The 20,022-nt window shown below is 41.3% G+C and overlaps 2 protein-coding genes across 3 annotated transcripts in view; one reads left to right on the top strand and one right to left on the bottom strand.

Moving 5' to 3' along the window:
• The window catches only part of TDRD9 (tudor domain containing 9), a 124,102-nt gene that overhangs the window by 102,608 nt on the left and 1,472 nt on the right, over positions 1 to 20,022 (bottom strand). The gene's annotated exons all lie outside the window — the stretch shown is intronic.
• On the top strand, positions 7,284 to 9,478 carry RD3L (RD3 like). The gene is made up of 3 exons (XM_034938251.3): positions 7,284 to 7,721; positions 8,111 to 8,416; positions 8,716 to 9,478. The coding sequence occupies exons 2-3, from the start codon at positions 8,118 to 8,120 to the stop codon at positions 9,011 to 9,013; spliced, it is 597 nt and encodes a 198-aa protein (XP_034794142.1). The 5' UTR covers positions 7,284 to 7,721; positions 8,111 to 8,117; the 3' UTR covers positions 9,014 to 9,478.

The following is a 20,022-nucleotide window of genomic DNA, read 5'->3' as shown; positions in this document are numbered from 1 at the left end:
TCACTTGAACCTGGGAGGCGGATGTTGCAGTGAGCCGAGATCCTGCCATGGCACTCCAGCATGGGCGACAGAGTGAGACCCTGTTTCAAAAATAAAATAAAATAAATTGGCAAAGCCAGCGTTTAGAGCTTCTGTGTCTTCATGAGTCATAACCTTCAAAGTTATTGTTGCAATCACAAATATATGAGGTTGACCATTGTGTTATGCATATTGCACGACTCCCTGGGTGGCATAACCAGAAGCGGTAAGAACATACATGAAATTGTTTATAATCAGAGGTCAAAGTAGAACTAAAATCAGGACTTGAACTGACTATATTTTGGATTGTTTTTGTTTGGAGGATTTACTCCCCTGAAAAACACTTCAATCTGCCAACTTCTACAAAGAATTCTTCTACTAGCAAAATGAATTACACATTGCAAGACATCATCATATAATCTCATCTAGACCCCTGCTTCATGGATTTTCATAGCAGATACATCCCTGTTGTTTGCTTATGTGAGCCAAGAGGTCATTAAAATGCTATTCATGACACAGAAAGACTTCTCAATGGAAGCTGCTGTCCTAAACTTAGCCTCTGCTAGAAATGAATCATGCTATTCACAATTCTTTCAACAAAGGTATCCTCCATCTTAACTATTTTTAAGTGTACAGTTCAGTGGTATTAAATACATTCATGTTATGCAACCTTCACCACCATCCATCTCCAGAAATCTTCATCTTGTAAAACAATCTCTGTACCCATTAAACAATAACTCCCCATTTCCCTCTATTCCTAGCCACCAACAAATACCATTCTACTTTCTGGCCCTGTGATATTGACTCCTTTAGGGAATATCATATAAGTGGAATCACAGAGTATTTGTGCTTTCAAGGATTTTTTTTTTTTTTTTGAGATGGAGTCTCACTCTGTCACAGGGTCTTGCTCTGTTGCCCAAGCTGGAGTGCAGTGGTGCAATTATAGCTCACTGCAGCCTTAAACTTCTGGGCTCATGCAATCCTCCCATCTCAGCCTCCTAAGTAGAAGGAACTACAGGCACACTCCATAGTGCCTGGCTAAAGTATCTGTCCTTTTGTGACTGGCTTATTTAGCATAATGTCCTCAAGGTTCATCTATGTCAGAGCGTATGTCAGAATTTTCTTCCTTTTCAAGGCTGAGTAATACTCCTTTCTATGGATATGGACACTCAGGTTGCTTCCACGTTTTAGCTATTGTGAATAATGATGTTATGAACACAGGTGTACAAACACCTCTTCAAGGTCTTCCTTTAAACTTTTCTGGGTATATACCCAAAAGTGAAATTGCTGGATCATATAGTAATTCTATTTTTAATTTTTTGAAGATCCACCATACTGTTTTCCACAGCAGCCCCACCATTTTACATTCTCACCAACAGTACACAAGGGTTCCAATTTCTCCACATCCTCACCAACTCCTGTTTTGCCAATTTTGAATCAACTTTTTTGCTGGGTGCAATGACTCATGCCTATACTCCCAGCACTTTGGGAGGTGAAGGTGGGAGGATCACTTGAAACCAGGAGTTCAAGACCAGCCTGAGCAACATAGTAAGACCCTGTCTCTACAAAAAATTAAAAAAAAAAAAAATAGCAGGCACACTGCTGCACACCTATAGTCCCAACTACTTGGAAGGCTGAGGCAGAAGGATCCCTTAAGCCTAGGAGGTCGAGACTGCAGTGAGCTATGATTGCACCACTGCACTCCAGCCTAGGCAACAGAGTGAGACCCTCCCTCTTAAAAAAATAAAAATCTGTTTTTTTCTTGTTGCATTTTGGGAAATCTCTATACATTCTATGTATTCATCCCTTTTCAGATACATGATTTGCAAATATTTCTCCATCTTGTGAGCTGCCTTTTTACTGTTCAGTTTTTTGATATACAAATCTTTCAAGTCCAATTTGTCTTTCTTCTTTTGTTGCCTGTGCCTTTGGTGTCATATCCAAGAAATTATTGCCACATACGATGTGAAGTTTGTGCCCTCAGTTTTCCCCTAAGGGTTTTGCAGTTTTAGGTCTTACTTTTGAGCTTTAATCCATTTCAACTTAATTTTTGTATATGGTGTAAAGTAGTAATCCAATTTCATTTTTTTGCCTGTGGATTTCCACTATTCTCAGCATCATTTGCTGAAAAGACTGTCCTGGCCAGGCACAGTGGCTCATGCCTGTAATCCCAGCACTTTGGGAGGCCAAGGCGGGTGGATCACGAGGTCAGGAGATCGAGACCATCTGGCAAACACGGTGAAACCCCATCTCTACTAAAAATACAAAAAAATTAGCCGGGCGTGGTGGCGGGCGCCTGTAGTCCCAGCTACTCGGGAGGCTAAGGCAGGAGAATGGCATGAACCTGGGGGACAGAGCTTGCAGTGAGTAGAAATCGCCACTGCACTTCAGCCTGGGCGACAGAGCGAGACTCTATCTAAAAAAACAAACAAAAAAAAAAAGCAAAGAAAACAACAACAAAAAAAACCAAACTGTCCTTTTCCCCTTAATTGGTGTTGGCACCCTTACTGAAAATTATTGACCATGTATGTGAGGGTTTATTTCTGGGCTCTCTACTCCATTGGTCTATGCGTCTTTATGCCAATACCATACTGTTTTGATGATTGTAGCTTTGTAGTAATTTAAAAATCAGGAAATGTGAGTCTTCTAGCTTTGTACTTCTTTTTCAAGATTGTTTTGACTATTCAGGGTTCCTTGACATTCCATATGAATTTCAGGATGGATTTTTCCATTTATGAAAAAAAAGTCATTAGGATTTTGGCAGAGATTGCACTGAATCTGTAGACCACATCGTGTAGTACTGACATTTTAACAATTTTGTCTTCCAATCCATGAATAGAGGATGTATTTCCATGTACTTATGTTTTTAATTTCTTTCAGCAATGTTTTGCACTTCTCATTGTCCAGACTTTCACTTCTTTGGTTAATCCCTGAGTATTTTATTCTTTTTGATGCTATTACCAATAGAATAGTTTTGTAATTTCCTTTTTAGATTGTTCATTGTTAGGGTGTAGAAATGAGACTGAATTTTGTGTGTTAACTTTGTAGACTGCTACTTTGCTGAATTCAATTATTAGTTCTGACAGGTTTTTGTGGAATCTTTAGGGGTTTCTACATATAAAATTATATCATCTGCAAACAGAGATAATGTTACTTCTTCCTTTGTAATTTGGATGCATTTTATTTCTTAATCTTCCTTGATTGCTCTGGCTAGAAATTCTAGTACTAAGTTAAGTAAAAGTGGTGAAAGGCGGCAACCTCACCTTGTTCCTGATCTTAGAGGAAAAGCTTTCAATCTTTCATTGAGTATGATGTTAGCTGTGGGCTTTTCATATATGGCTTTTATTATGCTAGTAGTTTCCTTCTATTTCTAGTTTGTTGAGAGTTTTTAATATGAACAACTCCACAGAAATGTACTTTTTACCTTAAGAAAAATGAATCAATAACCCAGAACTTTTAATTCAGTAGCAAAATGAATTAAAAACAGGTTGGGCACAGTGGCTCATGTCTATAATCCCAGCACACTGGGAGGCTGAGGTGGGAGGATTGCTTGTACCCAGGAGTTCAGGACCAGCCTGGGCAACATGGTGAGTGAGACCCAGTCTCTACCAAACATTTAAAAATTAGTCAGGCATGGTGGCATGTGCCTATAGTCCCAGCTACTTGAGAGGCTGAGGTGGGAGAATCTCTTGAGCCCAGGAGGCTGAGGCTGCAGTGAGCTATGACCATGCCACTGTACTCTAGCCTAGGTGACAGAGCAATACCTTGTCTCAAAAAAAGAAAAAAAAAAAAAAAAACAGAAAGATATGAGTCTTCCCACAATGAAAAATCCTTCTTTGATTGCAATCAAGTGCTGTTGAATACTATATAAAGCAGCCCTGATTGTAATATATAAAAAGTTATGCCTGGCTCCTTAGCTTGCTTTTCAAGATTCCAAAATTTTGTCTTTCTAAACTTTTCTTTTTATGTACTTCCTTACAGATCTTAAAATTTTACATAGACACACATATATTATGCATGATATGGTCCTATTTCATTTTAAGTCTTATAAAATTTAATACTTAGCTAACAAGGCGTAAACTAGAAAACTATGACAATGACCAAAAAGCAAAGGACCTAACAGCTTAAGCTTTATGTCGTCCACACAAAATATCCTAGGAAGTTTGCAATTCATCAGAAACAATTCATTTATTCAACTCATTATAATGTAAGATAAATACAATCCAAGATACTTCCTTACCTTTGCTTACAAATATTTATGTTCTCTATCTACATAGCAGTAGAAGAAATACTGTAATCAGAGAATTATTTGGGTCTCTACTTCAATCTGATAATCTCAGGAGACAGGACAAAATAAAATCTGTAAGGCAAGTAGCACACACTAAGTACTAGAAAAATTGGTTTACACAATTAACTTCAAAGGAAGGTATACTCAATGTGAGTTAAGGTGGTAAGAAAAGTTCTGAAAAGGTCTTTGGTAATGGTTTCAATGGCAAGAAAGGTGTCAAACAAGTAAGTGGAGAAGGAAGATTGCCTTCAAGAAGCTCTTCCAGTGGCTAGCTCATTGATCTCTAAATCTCTGTTAAAAGGACACCCCCTACCCAAAAAGGTCTTCTCTGACCTCCAGTTCTAAGTGGGAGAAGTGTTCCAAGTATATTAATAGATTATGACCATCTATAATTACCTTACTGATTTGTGTACTTATATTTGTCTTCACATTTGGAGGCTGGCTCCTTGGGAGTAGGAAGTAGGTCTGTCTTGTTCACTGCTACACCCCAGCCCCTAACTATCCAGGCCCTGGCAGACAGTCAATAGATATCTGTTAAGTGACTGAAAGCCAGCAATTACAGTAGAGGACACAGCAGGATCTAATTGGAAAGCATTAGGAAAAAGGGAAAAGAAGCCGGGCACGGTGACTCACGCCTGTAATCCCAGCACTTTGGGAGGCCAAGGCGAACAGATCACTTGAGGTCAGGAGTTCAAGACCAGCTGGCCAACATGGCAAAACCCCATCTCTACTAAAAATACAAAAATAAGCTGAGTGTGGTGGTGCACGCCTGTAATCCCAGCTACGAGGGAGGCTGAGGCACAAGAATCACTTGAACTCAGGAGGCAGAGGTTGCAGTGAGCCAAGATCACACCACTGCACTCCAGCCTGGGCGACAGAGCAAGACTCCATCTCAAAAAAAAAAAGGGTGGGGGGCGGGGTGGAGAGAACAGGAACACAGACCAAACCAGTCTTTCTATAAGTTTAACAGTGAAGATAAATAAAACCAGAGTTCAAAGGAAAAGTAGGGCCAAGGAAGATGTTCACATTGACCCTCAGGTTGAAGAAAAAAATCAGTTGGTATTTGAGCTGGTCCATGAAAAAGAGAATTACTATGTGGATACATGAAAAACACAAAGCAGCAGCTTTTCAGAAGAGAAAAAACAGTTGAACCAAAGCTGAAGGATCAGAAGTAAGCATGGCAAGCGTCAGGGGGCAACGTGGCCTGGCTGAAACAAAAGGTGTGCTCTAGGGTCGAGCAAGAAAGCAAGCCAGGTAAGGAGGGATAACGTAAGACTGTAGAGGGCCTTGAAGGAGGGATAATGTGAGACTGCAGAGGGCCTTGAAGGAGGGATAATGTGAGACTGCAGAGGGCCTTGAACAGAAATTTGGCTTAAGTTCCATATCCAATATGTTCTGATATTTTTGTTACCATTTCAGAGGAAAAAAATTTATGCAGAAACAAGGAGGTTATTCAAAGGAGTATGCGGCAAGATTCGCTGTAATTTTAGTATAAAATTTGGTAGGACACTTCTGTCATGATAACCTTTACTCCTTTCCTTCTCCTAACAGTATATGCAATGTCATGTGAAAACCTTCCAGTTGACAATAATGAGTCCTGACATCTGGCTTTTTCTAACATCTAAGCAACAGGAGCTGTAGGGTGACCACACACGTCACTCTGGGTCATGCATGACATGCAAGTCTGATGTAAACAACGTCTACTCTTCATGGCTCACTTGAAAGGAAAAGCAACAGAAGAAACAAATACTATAAAAGGGAAAACCACTATGCAGTCGTTTCACAGAGAACTGGGGAGTAAAAGACCTTTTATACTATCTACTCTTTAGCAAAAGACAAACACTTGCATAGGAAATTAGCACAGGCCAGCGCAGTGGCTCACGCCTGTAATCCCAGCACTTTGGGAGGCTGAGGCAGGTGGATTACTTGAGCCCAGTTTACGGACCAGCCTGGGCAACACAGGGAGACCTTATTTCTACAAAAAAAAAAAAAGAAATGTATGTGTGTGTGTATATATGTGTGTATTATATATGTGTGTATATTTATATATACATATATAATACATATACATATGCATATATATACCTATGTGTATATATACATATATGTACATATATAAAATACATACACATATGTATATATATAAAACATATATGTATGTACACATGTGCGTGTGTATATATTTTTTTAAACTAGCCAGGCATGCCGTAGCATGCACCTGTGGTGGCATGCACCTATGGTCCTGGCTATTCAGGGGGCTGAGGTGGGAGGATCACTTGAGCCCAGGAGGTCGAGGCTACAGTGAGCCGTGATCATGCCACTGCACTACAGCCTGGGTGACACAACGTGACTGTCTCAAAAAAAAGAAAGAAAGAAAAAAGAAATAGCACAATAATGACCATTACAAACCAATATGCACCTAAATAGTAAATATAAGTTTTTCATCCTCAGCTCCAAAAAAAACACTAAAATGATTTTTCTATGATGAATTATAAGATTTTGTTCCGAATTTTGTGTGTTCTTATGCCTCTATTTTTCCCTGACAACCAATTACTGCCTTATTACCATATTTTCAGAGATTATAAAGTATATTTTAAAGTTATCTAGCTGTTTATTATGTCCCCTAGCATTTCAACTTGCTTAAATATACAAATTTAACTGTTTTGCAAGAAAAACCAAAATGAATACAAAATGTAACATTTGCTAAATATTTCACAATTATAATTCACATCAGCATTCTTTACCTATTTCGCTCAATTACAATGAGCTTTCTCAGAATGCATGTTTTGCAAATAGTCAAATCTAATCTATTTTTCCTGTTTTCACTAGAGGGGACAGTGACCCGGCTTCCAAATGGCCTGAAAGTTAAGCTGAAGAATAAAAGCAACATGGCTATTTTTAGAGCTCTACAGGCATAAAAATACAGCACTAAACTGTGACCTACAGCAATGCACAGCAAAGCATCACATCACGCGACAGTCTTCACTCTAGCTCGGAGCGCATCTGTGGTGCTTTAGACGACCATTCTTCATTTCACTACCAAAGACGTGTCGGAATGCACTTAGGACCAGCATCCATAGCTGCTGGCATTTTTTTCAAATAGACTGAGCTACATTGAAAAGGCAGACCATTATATAACTTGTGAAGATTAAATAGTCAGTTATTTCTGTCATTTCTTCTAGCTTACTTACAAGGTGAATTAATGAGCATTCTCTCCAAATGAAGACATCACAGCCTCATTCCTAACACAGAAAGTTATTTATTTCAAATACAGTTTCGGTGGGTAAATAAGGTGGCGCATTCCTTCAACAGAGGACACACCTAGGAGAGCAAGATACATCCCAGTGAAACACAGCTTCGTCACCAACTTCAGTCAGCTCTTTGGCAACATCACATCAGCCCATCAACTTAACAGGTAAGCTTTAAACCTTTTCTGTCCAAAACATAAATCAAAAGTATTTGTAGGCAGCACTTGCCCTGACATTAATATTTTAAGTCTCTTAAGAACTTTTCACAGCAAGTGTTAGTGTTATTTTCGGATATCATTCAGTCTATATGTTATCTCTGACTTTGTATATCTAATTTCTGCTAAGCTACATAAAAGCATTTTCAAAGCTTGGTTTCTGCCACTGACCTAGTTAAAAATTAAGACGTTAATCCATGTTCTAATCTTATTTTGACCTGCATAGCTAAATGTGAAAAAAATCGTGCACTTTTCGGGCAAATTTATTGTAAAGAAACAAATATTTGCTCAGAAGAACCATAACATTTTGAGCAAATAAACAAGTGAAAATATTTCCATAGGCTAAAAATGCCACTTTTTGGCTGGATGAAATGGCCCAAAAACGATTCCTACAAACCCACACACTATCCTGGCTCAGACATAGTGACAAAGACTCTGCTTCGGGAATTAAAATGGCACCTAAAGGAGCGAGAGAGATTAATACAAGAAATCGAAAATGAACAAAAAGTGAAAAAAACAGGTGTGGATTACAACTGGCTCAGAAACTACCAGAATCCCCACACAACTATCCCAGTGACTGAACAAAGACAACTTGAAGTTCTTTGCTCACAAGTTCAACCTTGCCAAACTGGAACTATTCTCAGCAGGTAAAAATACTATGTTCTCTTATGATTCCTGCTACTGCTAAGTCCAAGTTCCTCATATATTTTGACTAGAAACTGTATTCTATCATGTAAATTCTTCAACTGTGTAGATGTCTGGTGAGCAATTGTTTTAAATTACATTTAAAATTTCTTTACTAGAAGCATAATTTTAAAACAACATGCAAAATACTCAAAAGGTGGGTAACTTGTATACAAGTACATTATTCAAGCTGTATTTTGGAGATAAAGAGATATAACAAAAAATGTTCTAAACTGAATATTCATTACCATTTTCCCTCTAGATTTCGAGAAGTTTTGGCAGAAAATGATGTACTGCCATGGGAAATAGTCTATATCTTCAAGCAAGTTCTGAAAGACTTCCTAAGCAGCTCTGACAGAGGGAGTGAGCAAGAGGACCTGGAGGACTCAGGGAGCATGGACTGCTCTGCTCCTTCTGTGATCCCAGGTGACAGCTCCAAGAGGGCAGACAAAGATGAAATACCCACCATTTCCAGTTACGTAGACAAAAACACAAAGGACAGGTTCCCAGTGTTCTCACACAGAATATGGAACCTACCATATTATCACCCATCTAGTTAAGTTACTTACAACTAGAGGGGTTTTTATGACCACCTTAGAACTCTTAATATTAAGAATAAGTGATGTGACTTCAAGTTTTTCTTTGTTACAAGGTCAGTATCCTGTGGATGTAGCCTATGTTTTAAATAGTGTTCTTTTTTTAACCACTCTAAACATGCTGTTTTTATTGAATAGTATGCTTTTAACTAAAATGTTTCCTAAGTACTTTGAAAAAATGTTTGAAGTATTTTCTTATACCTCAAACCCACCTCACAGGAACTAAAGCAACTTTAGTATGAAGTTTGACAAATTCTGTACAAAACTTAGATATTAACCTTGACTTTTATTCTACAATGAAGCTACGTATAGAATTAAATAAATGATTAATACGAATCCTATCTTTACAATATAACAGAAATGAGAAGTCAACATCCCATTATACGATCATTCTCAGCAGGGGATGGGGAGAAGGGCGGTGAGGGAAAAAATAACATGTAGTTTAAAAATGAGGCAGGGCTTTAACCCAACACTCAGCTTTGGTTTTAATCACAGTACTTTTAAGCTCAACATTAAGGGAACGTGTAATAAAACTCAGCTCTATCAGTAAAGATAAATAGACTGATTTAGCAACATGAGTAGCTGCTACTCTCAAAGAAAAACATTCACTGTTGGTGAATAATTTAAACTTATACTCTGGTGAAATAGCAAAATATTTAATATATAAAATCTGGCTTTTCATAACTTTATTAAAGTAGGAAATTATACATTAGTCAGATTTTTTTTATAAAGTGCTACAATTCATTCTTAAAGTTAAGTCCAAGGAACCTAATTATAACCTTATATTTGAAGATTTACTGGTTTTCTTTCATCTAAAAAGAAAAAAATATACGTATCAAAATTGGAACTAGCTGGGTGTGGCGGCACATACCTGTAGTCCCAGCTACTCAGGAGGTTGAGGCAGGAAGCTCACTGGAGCCCAGGAGTTAAAGGCTGCAGTGAGCTATGATCGCACCACTGCACTCCAACCTGGGCAACAGAGAAAGACCTTGTCTCAAAAAAAAAAAAAAAAAAAAAAAAAACACTTTTTTTCAAAAAGACTAGAACTAAATATACACCACAAAAAGAAAAAAAAACTCCTAACTTTATTCTCCCTGCATTCTTGGCCAACTTGTGTACCATTTTCAACTGACCTCAATTTGGTCTTAAATCCCAATCACGTAATGCAACCCACCTGATCAGGGTTTAACAGGACAAACACAGTCCCAAGCAGATTTAAAATAAAGACGCCTCTCATTCCTGCTCTGAGATTTTCAGTTTTCCTACATACTACCTTTGGCTTCTTCAGTCACTGTAAGATTTCCTAGAGTGGAAACTGTGTGTGGGAGAGATAAATGCCCCGAAAAGTATACAACTGCTTATCGTGCAGTGAATACGGTAAGTAGCAAACATGAGTTTTAAGAAAATATCATTGCCTTAATGGTGAGAACAAAATTTTCATTTAAAGAAACAAGGAGAACGTGAAGTTTGTATATGAAGCCCGGTACTAGAATTGGTCATCCCGCCATACATACCAGGAAATACATGCCATGAAGAGATGCAAATCATTTCCTTCACTCTCCAAGGCTCCTCAAGCAGCCAATGGACAACAGCATACCACTTCCAAGAGAGGGTCATCCTCTGTATTCAGACAGGGAGAAATAACTCCCGGCAAAAAGCTTCTGGTGACTGAAGCAGCTATGGACAATTCAGGATGAAAACGAATCCTAGCCACTCTAAGTCACCCACATGCAATTAATTAATTTTCCACCCAAGCTTGAAAAAAGAAAGGAAAAATATATTAAGTTTTGAGTTTCCATCTCTCACTTTGTTGTTGGCAAACCTAATACTCATATCCTGTGAGGGTATTGGTATACGTAATTTAAAACTGTAGCTATTTCTGGAAAACCTATAAATCAAATAGAAATTTTAATACAAATAACTTCCTGAATAGTGACAGATCCATGTTTTTATACACTAGGCTATTTATAATACCTAAAGCTGGCAAAGGAATCAGGATCAAAAATATAAAGGGGGGCCGGGCACGGTGGCTCACGCCTGTAATCCCAGCACTTTGGGAGGCCGAGGCGGGCGAATCACGAGGTCAAGAGATCGAGACCATCCTGGCCAACATAGAGAAACCCCATCTCTACTAAAAATATAAAAATTAGCTGGGCATTGTAGCTGGCACCTGTAGTCCCAGCTACTTGGGAGGCTGAGGCAGGAGAATGGCATGAACCCGGGAGGCAGAGGTTGCAGTGAGCCAAGATCACGCCATTGCACTCCAGCCTGCGCAACAGAGCGAGACACCATCTCAAAAAAAAAAAAAAATATATATATATATATATATACACACACACACACACACACACACACACACACATATGGGGCACAGGTGGGAAGGGGACGACTGGAATGCTTCAGGTGTGTTTTATCAAGAAAAAGCAGCATTCGTTCAGGAGCTACAATATTTAGCTAGGGAATAGAAAGAATAAATGAATCCACATAAAAGCATTCTGTACAATCCCCGACATATAATAGGCTCTCGAGGTAGCATTACTAGCCAGCCCAATCCATTTAATAATATTAAAGTAATTCTCTTACACACCAGACACATACTAAGCACTATGAGTGCATTCTCATTTCATCGTAACCTTATAAAGTAGGTGATACTATCCCCATATGACAGATGAGCAAACTGCCTCAGATACGTCCAATGGCTTGCTCAGTATAGCAATAACTGGCAGAGAGGAGATTCACATCCAGGCTGCCGTGTCCCTTCCCCAACTGAGCTCTGAGCTCCAAATGCACAGAACCAATTGCCTGTGACACCTCCTCTTGGATGCTCACAGGCGACTTAAAATCAACATGTCCATCCTTCAGTATACTCCATTCAAAAAAGAAAATTAAAAAGAAAAAGAAAATCGACATGTTCAAAACCAAAGTCATAGAGAATTTTTTGTGTTTAAAGGAACAAACAGAATTCAAGAAAGGAAACAGCTAGTACCCATACACACACACACACCCTCTAAAAGCATAATTCTTCAAACAGTTCATCAACTAGTATCTTCTATCTCAGTAAATGACAGCACCACCCATCTACTCAATTCTACAAGCCAGAAATCTCAGAATCATTCTGGTCCCCCTTGGGATGGGGGAGGGGCCAAAAACACAATCACAGTCCAAAGGTAACTGGCAGGGCTGGGTTTTGGCTATCACAAACAAGACTGGATGGAGGCAGGAGTTCAGTACTTGGAGAAGATCAAGAAGTTGTTTAAAAGACTAGAGAGACTGGGAAAGAAGGGAGGGGAGGGCTGCTTTAGCTACGGAGGTCACAGGAAACTTCTCTAAGGAGGTATCTGAACGGGGCCCCAAATGAAGAAAGGAGCCTGTCATGGGAAGGGAGTGACGGGAAGCATTGAATACAGAAGAGTCAGTGTGGAAGCTGCAAGGTGGGAATTAGCTTGCTATCTTCAAGACACAGAAAAAATGCCAATGTGACCAGAGCACAGCGAGAGCAGCAGACAAGGAGATGCCCAATGGAGGAATGCTCGCCAAGCCTAGATGCAGAGTCAGATGAAATTTTATCCTAACAGCAGTCGATGCCACAGGAGATCACACATGTGCTCAAAGAACCTCAGGTGTGAAGGTTTACTCAAGAATTTGTTCATGCAACAATTTTTTTTAAAGAGACAGGCTCTTGCTCTGTTGCCCAGGCGTGCAGTGGTGCAATCATAGCTCACTGCAGCCTTGAACTCCTGGCTTCAAATGATCCTTCTGAGTCAGCCTGCCAAGTAGCTGGGACTACAGGCAGGCACCACAACACCCGGCTAATTTTTTAATATTTTGTAAAGACAGGGTCTCCCTATGTTGCCCAGGCTAGTCTCGAATTCCCGGCCTCAAGTGATCCTCCCACCTCAGCTTCCCAAAGCACTGGGATTACAGGCATGAGCCACTGTGCCAGGCCATCATTCAACAAATATTAACTAAGCATCTACATCATGCCAGGCATTCTTCTAGGTGCTAGATTATTGGGGAGTAAGGTTGAAAAGTCAGGAGACCAAACATAGAAGGTTTATGCAATAATCCAGGCAAGAGATGACAGCAGTGGTTTGGTCTAGAGTGGTGACAATGTAAACTGTGAGAAGCACCCATATTCTGGAAATATTTTATCGTACACTTGCCAGGATATTGTGATTTTTATTGTTTGATTGTATACCCATATACACACTCTGATACACTCCTTAGGAAAATCCACCATGGCCTGAGGAGTAAGACAGAGATTTATGATTCAATCATGACAGGACTGCATGAGGAAGCAATTCTCACCATGTCTAGAATAAGGACATGACATATTGTAAGCATTCAATAACTGGGGTCTCCTAGGTTGAGCATGGTGGCTCATGCCCATAATCCTAGCACTTCAGGAGGCCAAGGTGGGAAGATCACTTGAGCCCAGGAATTTGAGACCAGCCTGGGTAACATAGTGAAATCCCGTGTCTCCAAAAACATTTTTTTAATTTGTCAGGCATGGCAGCATGCACCTGTGGTCCCAGCTACTCAGGAGACTGAGGTGGGAGGATCAAGGGAGGATCACGTGAGCCCACGTCAAGGCTGCAGTGAAACGTTATTGTGCCACTGCATTCCATGTGGGGCAACAGAGGGAGACCCCATCTGAAAATAATAATTATCCCCAGTAATTACCTTGCTTCCATTTTCACATGGTAAATAGGTAACATCACTCTGCCACACTTATCTACTCACCAAATGCCCTGCCTTCCCTCTTGTAAAAAAAAATTATTATTATTATTGTGACCTCCTAGGTCATTCATTCAAACAAATATCTGAGGTCCTACTATGTCAGGTACTGCACCAAGAGGTGGAGATTCCCTGATAATCTGTACCCTTAATAAGTTCTTATGTGGGAAAAATAACATACAAAATCATTCCCATGAAAGTGTTAAGATATGCGTGTGCAGGGCACTAAGCAAGCTGTTGATTAAAGTGGGCCTCACTCACCTGGTGTCCCTCTGACCACTTGTTCTCAGTCTCCTTTTCTCACTGCAACTCATCCACCTATAAACACTCAAGCACCCCAGGTGGGCCCTTCTCTCTACACCCACTCACTAGGATACATCCTAGTTAAGGGATCTCATCAGTCTCGAAGTTAAACTTCCCAGTGTCTAGCTCTGCCAGACTTCCTTCCTCAACTCCAGACCACCTACATGTATTGCTGTCTAACAGGCATTTTAAAGTGAACATGTTCAAAATCAATCCTGGTATCCCCCCACAAACTAATTCCTCGTGCAGTCTCGCCTTCCTTACCTGAAGGCAACACCTGTCACTTGCTAGGCCAGAAACCTTGGTGTCACCTGTGATTGCTCCCCCACTCACATCCTACACTTGCTCCAGCTACAGAGTCCTTGCCTCTAGCTTAAGAACATGTCCCAAATGCCACCATTGCTTACCACACCCCACATCCTCCACTATCAGCTACCTGCCTGGTCTAAGCCACCATCCTATCTCTTGCTTGAATGATGTGTCAGTCATAGTTCTCTAAAGAAACAGAATCAACAAGATGTGGAGAAAGAAATTTATTTTAAGGAATTAGCTCCCATAGCTGTAGAGGTACAAGTCCAAAATCTGCAGGATAGGCCAGCTAGCTGGAGACCCAGGAAAGGGTTGCAGTCCGAGTCCAAAGTCAGTCGGCTGACACAGTTCCTTCTTGGTCAGGGAAGATCAGTCTTCGCTGCATTCAGATCTTCAACTGACTGGACGAGGCCCTCCTACCTCAAGGAGCATCAACTGCTTTACCCAAAGTCCACAGATTTGCAATGTTAGTCTCATCTAAAAAACACCTTCAAAAAACATCCACAGTAGTGTCTGACCAAGTATCTGGGCACTGTCACCCAGCCAAGTTGACACACAAAGTTAACCATCACAGAGGACATCAAGAGATTCTTCCCTGACCACCCTGCTCCTGTCCTTGCCCCACTTCAATCCACTCACCTCTGTCGCCCAGGCTGGAGTGCAGTGGCGCCATCTCAGCTCACTGCAAGCTCTCTGCCTCCCGGGTTCACACCATTCTCCTGCCTCAGCCTCCCGAGTAGCTGGGACTACAGGCGCCCGCCCACCACCACACCCGGCTAATTTTTTGTATTTTTAGTAGAGACGGGGTTTCACTGTATTAGCCAGGATGGTCTCCATCTCCTGACTTCATGATCCACCCGCCTCGGCCTCCCAAAGTGCTGGGATTACAGGCATGAGCCACCATGCTCAGCTAGGACATACCTCTTGATCTCCTGTTAGCTCCGTGACCACACCTATTCTCTCCCTTTCAAACACTCTACTCCAGCTGCACATAGTACATACAGAGAACATGCACCAGCACTTTTTTAATCAATGGGAAAATTACTGAATAAATGAAATCTGTTAAACGACCAAAAGGTCTTAAAAATGTGGACTTTGGCCAGGGCAGTGGCTCATTCCTATAATCCCAGCATTTTGGGAGGCCCAGAGGAGAGGACTGCTTGAGCCCAGGAGTTTGACACCAGCATAGGCAACATAGTGAGACACCATCTTTACAAAAAATAAATTAGCCAGGCATGCTGACACGTGCCTGTAGTCCCAGCTACTTGGGAGGCTGAGGCAGGAAAATTGCTTGAGCACAGGAGTTCAAGGCTGCAGCGAGCTATGCACAGCAGCACTGCACTCCAGCCTGGGTGACAGAGCAAGAAAAAAAAAGTGGATTTTGTGGGTGAACAGAAAATAAGAATTCTTGGAGAGTTACAGAGTCATACACTAACATCTATGTGAGGCCTGAATACCAAAAGGCAACAAGACAAAAAGAAAAAAGCAACATGCCTTGGAGTCCAACACACCCATTCTACAATATAAATAGGTATGTGGACTTAGGACAAAGTAAACTTCAACTTCTCTGATCTTAACTTCCCCTGTCTGTCAGAAGGGCCGAGACGGCTCATTTCCTGTGTCACCTGACACAATGCCCAATACAGCAGGCATTCAACTTCAGTAAGAGACAAGTGCAAAAACCAAGACTTAGGGACCTGGGCCAGATGCGGTGGCTCACACCTGTAATCCCAGCACTTTGGGAGGCCGAGGCAGGCAGATTGCTTGAGCTCAGGAGTTTGAGACAAGCCTGGGCAACATGGCAAAACCCTGTCTCTGTTTTTTTAAATAATATTTTTTAAAATAATAATAGTAAAATGAAATAAAATAAAATAAATTAGGGAACTAGAAGAAAGTAATCACCAGATAGTGGAAATCTGAAAGCTTCCTATGATGAAGGCTTCCCAAAGACAAAGAACATTTTAATAAGGTGTTGAACAGTCCAAGACACAAAAGCGAGAATTAAGTAAGATCTTCATGAGCCAGGAGTTAACGTGAGCTGTGAAGACAGGAAAGTACACGGCAGAAAGCACAAAGAAACACAAGGCAGAAGGAAGCTGGGAGTGACGCAAGGCTCCCAGCCATGGGCTGCAATCCACAGGAAAGCTGGTGCTACACACTGGAGAATGCTCAAAATGGTATATCACAGCCACTGAGGTTTTCTTCTTCATATGCCAAGGTGAAGACACGACAATGTAAGGATAACAGAAAGAATAATCACCATCAAAGAGTAAAATACAGTACCATGTGGAAGAGGAGACATGGGGAAATCCGTAAAAATCACTGGAAACAAAATTTATAAATCGTTCCGCACAGGCACTCTGGCAACACCTTCATCGTGAGTAAGGTGTTACTACCTTCAGCATGAGCAAGATTCATGCTGGGACCCACAGGCGCCCACACCATCTCCGGCAATTCTTGTCTGAACTACCTATGATGTAGTCTGGCATTTTCTATTTAATTTTTAATGCTGGTGGTCACTACTCATTAAGCTGATTAAAAAAAAAAATTGCCCATGTTCTTCTGCTGATTTAAGCTGATTTAATCATTAAGCTGATTTAACAACACTCTCTCAGACCGGACTGCAGTGACTTGGTGTACACTAATTTTACCATTGAGTGACTATCTCTAACAAATACATTTTAACTGTGCAATACCCTATGCTTATAAAAGCCATCCCTCCCGGCCGGGCGCAGTACCTCACGCCTGTAATCCCAGCACTTTGGGAGGCCGAGGCAGGCAGATCACGAGGCCAGGAGATCGAGACCATCCTGGCTAACATGGTGAAACCCCGTCTCTACTAAAAATACAAAAAATTAGCCGGCTGCAGTGGCGGGCGCCTGTAGTCCCAGCTACTCAGGAGGCTGAGGCAGCAGAATGGTGTGAACCCGGGAGGCAGAGCTTGCAGTGAGCCGAGATGGCGCCACTACACTCCAGCCTGGGTGACAGAGCGAGACTCCGTCTCAAAAAGAAAAAAAGCCATCCCTCCCCTATGTCAAATGTTCTCTCACTAATGTCAATGCCTCACTCAACACTCTCCTTCACTGGGAAAAATAACATTCAACAAGTATCCAAGTATCCACTATGTGCCAGGCACCGTGCGGGGTTCACAGGTCGGCTCACCCCAATCCGAACCCAGCTCTGCCACCAGATTTGTACCCTAATGCAGTGCTGCCTCAACAAATCGCAAAAACACAGCAGTTTCAAACAAGGCAAATTAATTACAAGTCCAGGTGAACTCAACTGGATCCCCTGCTTAGGGTTTCCTAAAGCTAAATCAAGGTGTTAGCAGAGTTGCGTTCCCTACTGGCAGTGCATTCAGGTTGTTGGCCAAAACCAGGCCCTTCCAATTGTAGGATCAGTCCCTTGCAAACTCAGTCCCTTGCAATTGTAGGACTGAGGTACCCATTTCCTTACCTGCTGTCGAGTGGGATCCAGTCTTTGCTCCTAGCTGCCCATATTCCATTCTCATGCTTTCCATGTGGCCCCTCCGAGCAATGACATTTCAAATCTCTCGTTTCAAATTTATCTGACTCCAGCCTGAGAAAGTTCTCTGCTTTTAAGGGCTCATGTGATCAGACTGGGCCCACTCAGACAATCTAGCTAATCTTCCTGTCCTACGATCTGTAACCTTAATTACAGCTGCGAAATCTCTTTCACCATGTAACATTACATAGTCACAGGTTCCAGTGAACATCTTTGGGGGAGTCATTCTTCCCATCACCACCATTTGCTACAGGAAGTTGGGCAAGTCACTTTACCACCAAAACCTATTGCTTCATCTACAAAATCATGAAAGAATCAGTTGATGATAAAGCCATCAACCTCAAAGTGTTGTTGTGCAGATTCAATAATATAGCTATATTTAGCTGAGTGCCTGCTACGTGCTGGAAACTCTGGCATTGAATACACATGCACCTAGAGCCCAGGAAGCTACTTCCAGAAGAATTTCATCAAAACTAGCACTACTCATAGACCAACATTGCCTGTCACTGGTTAAATACAGAAGTTAAAATGTTTACATCAATTTCACAAAGTAATTTTACATATGTTGAATTTTTTTTTTTTTTTTTTTTGAGACAGGGTCTCATTCTGTCACCCAGGCTGGAGTGCAGTGGCACGATCTCAGCTTACTGCAACCTCTGCCTCAGGGACTCAAGCAATTCTCCCACCTCAGCCTCCTGAGTAGCTGCGGCGGCAAGCACAAACCACCATGCTGGGCAAATTTTTGTATTTTTTTTGGTAGAGACAGGGTTTCACCATGTTGGCCAGGCTGGTCTTGGAACTCCTGACCTCAAATGATCTGCCCACCTTGGACTCCCAAAGTGCTGGGATTACAGGTGTGAGCCACCACACCCAGACTGAATCTAATAATTTTTTAACTAGGATTAGTATGTTGTCTTTTTTCATTTCATTGCTCTGAAAATTCATTTTTATTGATTTTATAAAAGTCTCAGTCCATGAAGGACTAGAAATCTTAAAAACTTGTCCTTAGTGCTTAAAATGGCACTTAAATCTATACTTTCTGACAAGGTCAATAATAATTTACTTCCAATATTACAATGAGTTATTTAATAGCAATGCTGTTCACACCGTTAAAACTAAGGAGTAAGTGATGGACCATTAAGTAGGGGAGGCGGCCCACAGGATCATTTACCAGAGTAGCTCAAGGAAATAAAGTGTGCAAACATACAAACAGCAACTCCAAAGTTGCACAAGGGGTCTCTCGGTCCCCACTATGCCTCTAAGAACCAAATTTACCAAAGATCCCAAGGGTGTACTTGAAAGAACTCTACAAAGGCTTGAAGCAACCCACGAAAGCTTGACCCAGAGTCTGGGCCTATCCATCAAATCAGACAAGACTAACAAACAAGAGTAACTTTAAAAAAGAAAAATAAAGCCAGGCACGGTGACTCACACCTGGAATCCCAGCACTTTGGGAGGCCGACATGGGTGGACCACAAGGTCAGACCGACCTGGCCAACAAGGTGAAATGCTGTCTCTACTAAAAATACAAAATAAGCTGGGCGTGGTGGCACACGCCAGTAATCCCAGCTACTCGGGAGGCCGAGGCAGGAGAATCGCTGGAACCCAGGAGGCGGAGGTTTGCGGTGAGCCAAGATTGCGCCACTGCACTCCAGCCTGGGCAACAAGAGCGAAACTATGTCTCAAAAAAAAAAAAAACCAAGAAAAAGAAAAACAAAACCACCTTCTCAACTGTAAAGGGTGGTGGACTTGGGGACTGAGCAAGAGTGACGGAGATACTCCAAGCTGGAAGTACTTCTCCCAGGGCCTTTTTAAAGAGCGAGAAGAGGGAGCAGGTGTTTCTACTCACCAAATCTACGTCTTTCCTCTAAAAACAGAGGATATACTCTTGCTTTTTATTTCCACCAAAATCAAGTGAACAGAGTAACTGATGGTAGCTACTTAAAGAATAGTGAGATGAGGAGGGAGTCTGTGAAACTTAACAAAGATTCAGCATTTGCACTCCTTGGTATTTACCCAATGAGTTGAAAACTTATGTCCACACAAAAACCTTGCCAAAACTTGGAAGCAGGCCGGGCGCAGTGGCTCACGCCTGTAAT

This window comes from Pan paniscus, chromosome 15, assembly GCF_029289425.2.
Source record: "Pan paniscus chromosome 15, NHGRI_mPanPan1-v2.0_pri, whole genome shotgun sequence".
In the NCBI taxonomy this organism is placed as follows: domain Eukaryota; kingdom Metazoa; phylum Chordata; class Mammalia; order Primates; family Hominidae; genus Pan; species Pan paniscus.
The sequence above is the reverse complement of the archived record's forward strand: the minus strand, read 5'-3'. Positions and strand labels throughout refer to the sequence as shown.

Coding starts and splice junctions, on each gene's coding strand:
- RD3L (XM_034938251.3), top strand. CDS start 8,118: ATGCCACTTTTTGGCTGGATGAAATGGCCCAAAAACGATTCCTACAAA. Junction 8,417..8,715: donor ACTGGAACTATTCTCAGCAG/GTAAAAATACTA, acceptor TTTTCCCTCTAG/ATTTCGAGAAGTTTTGGCAG.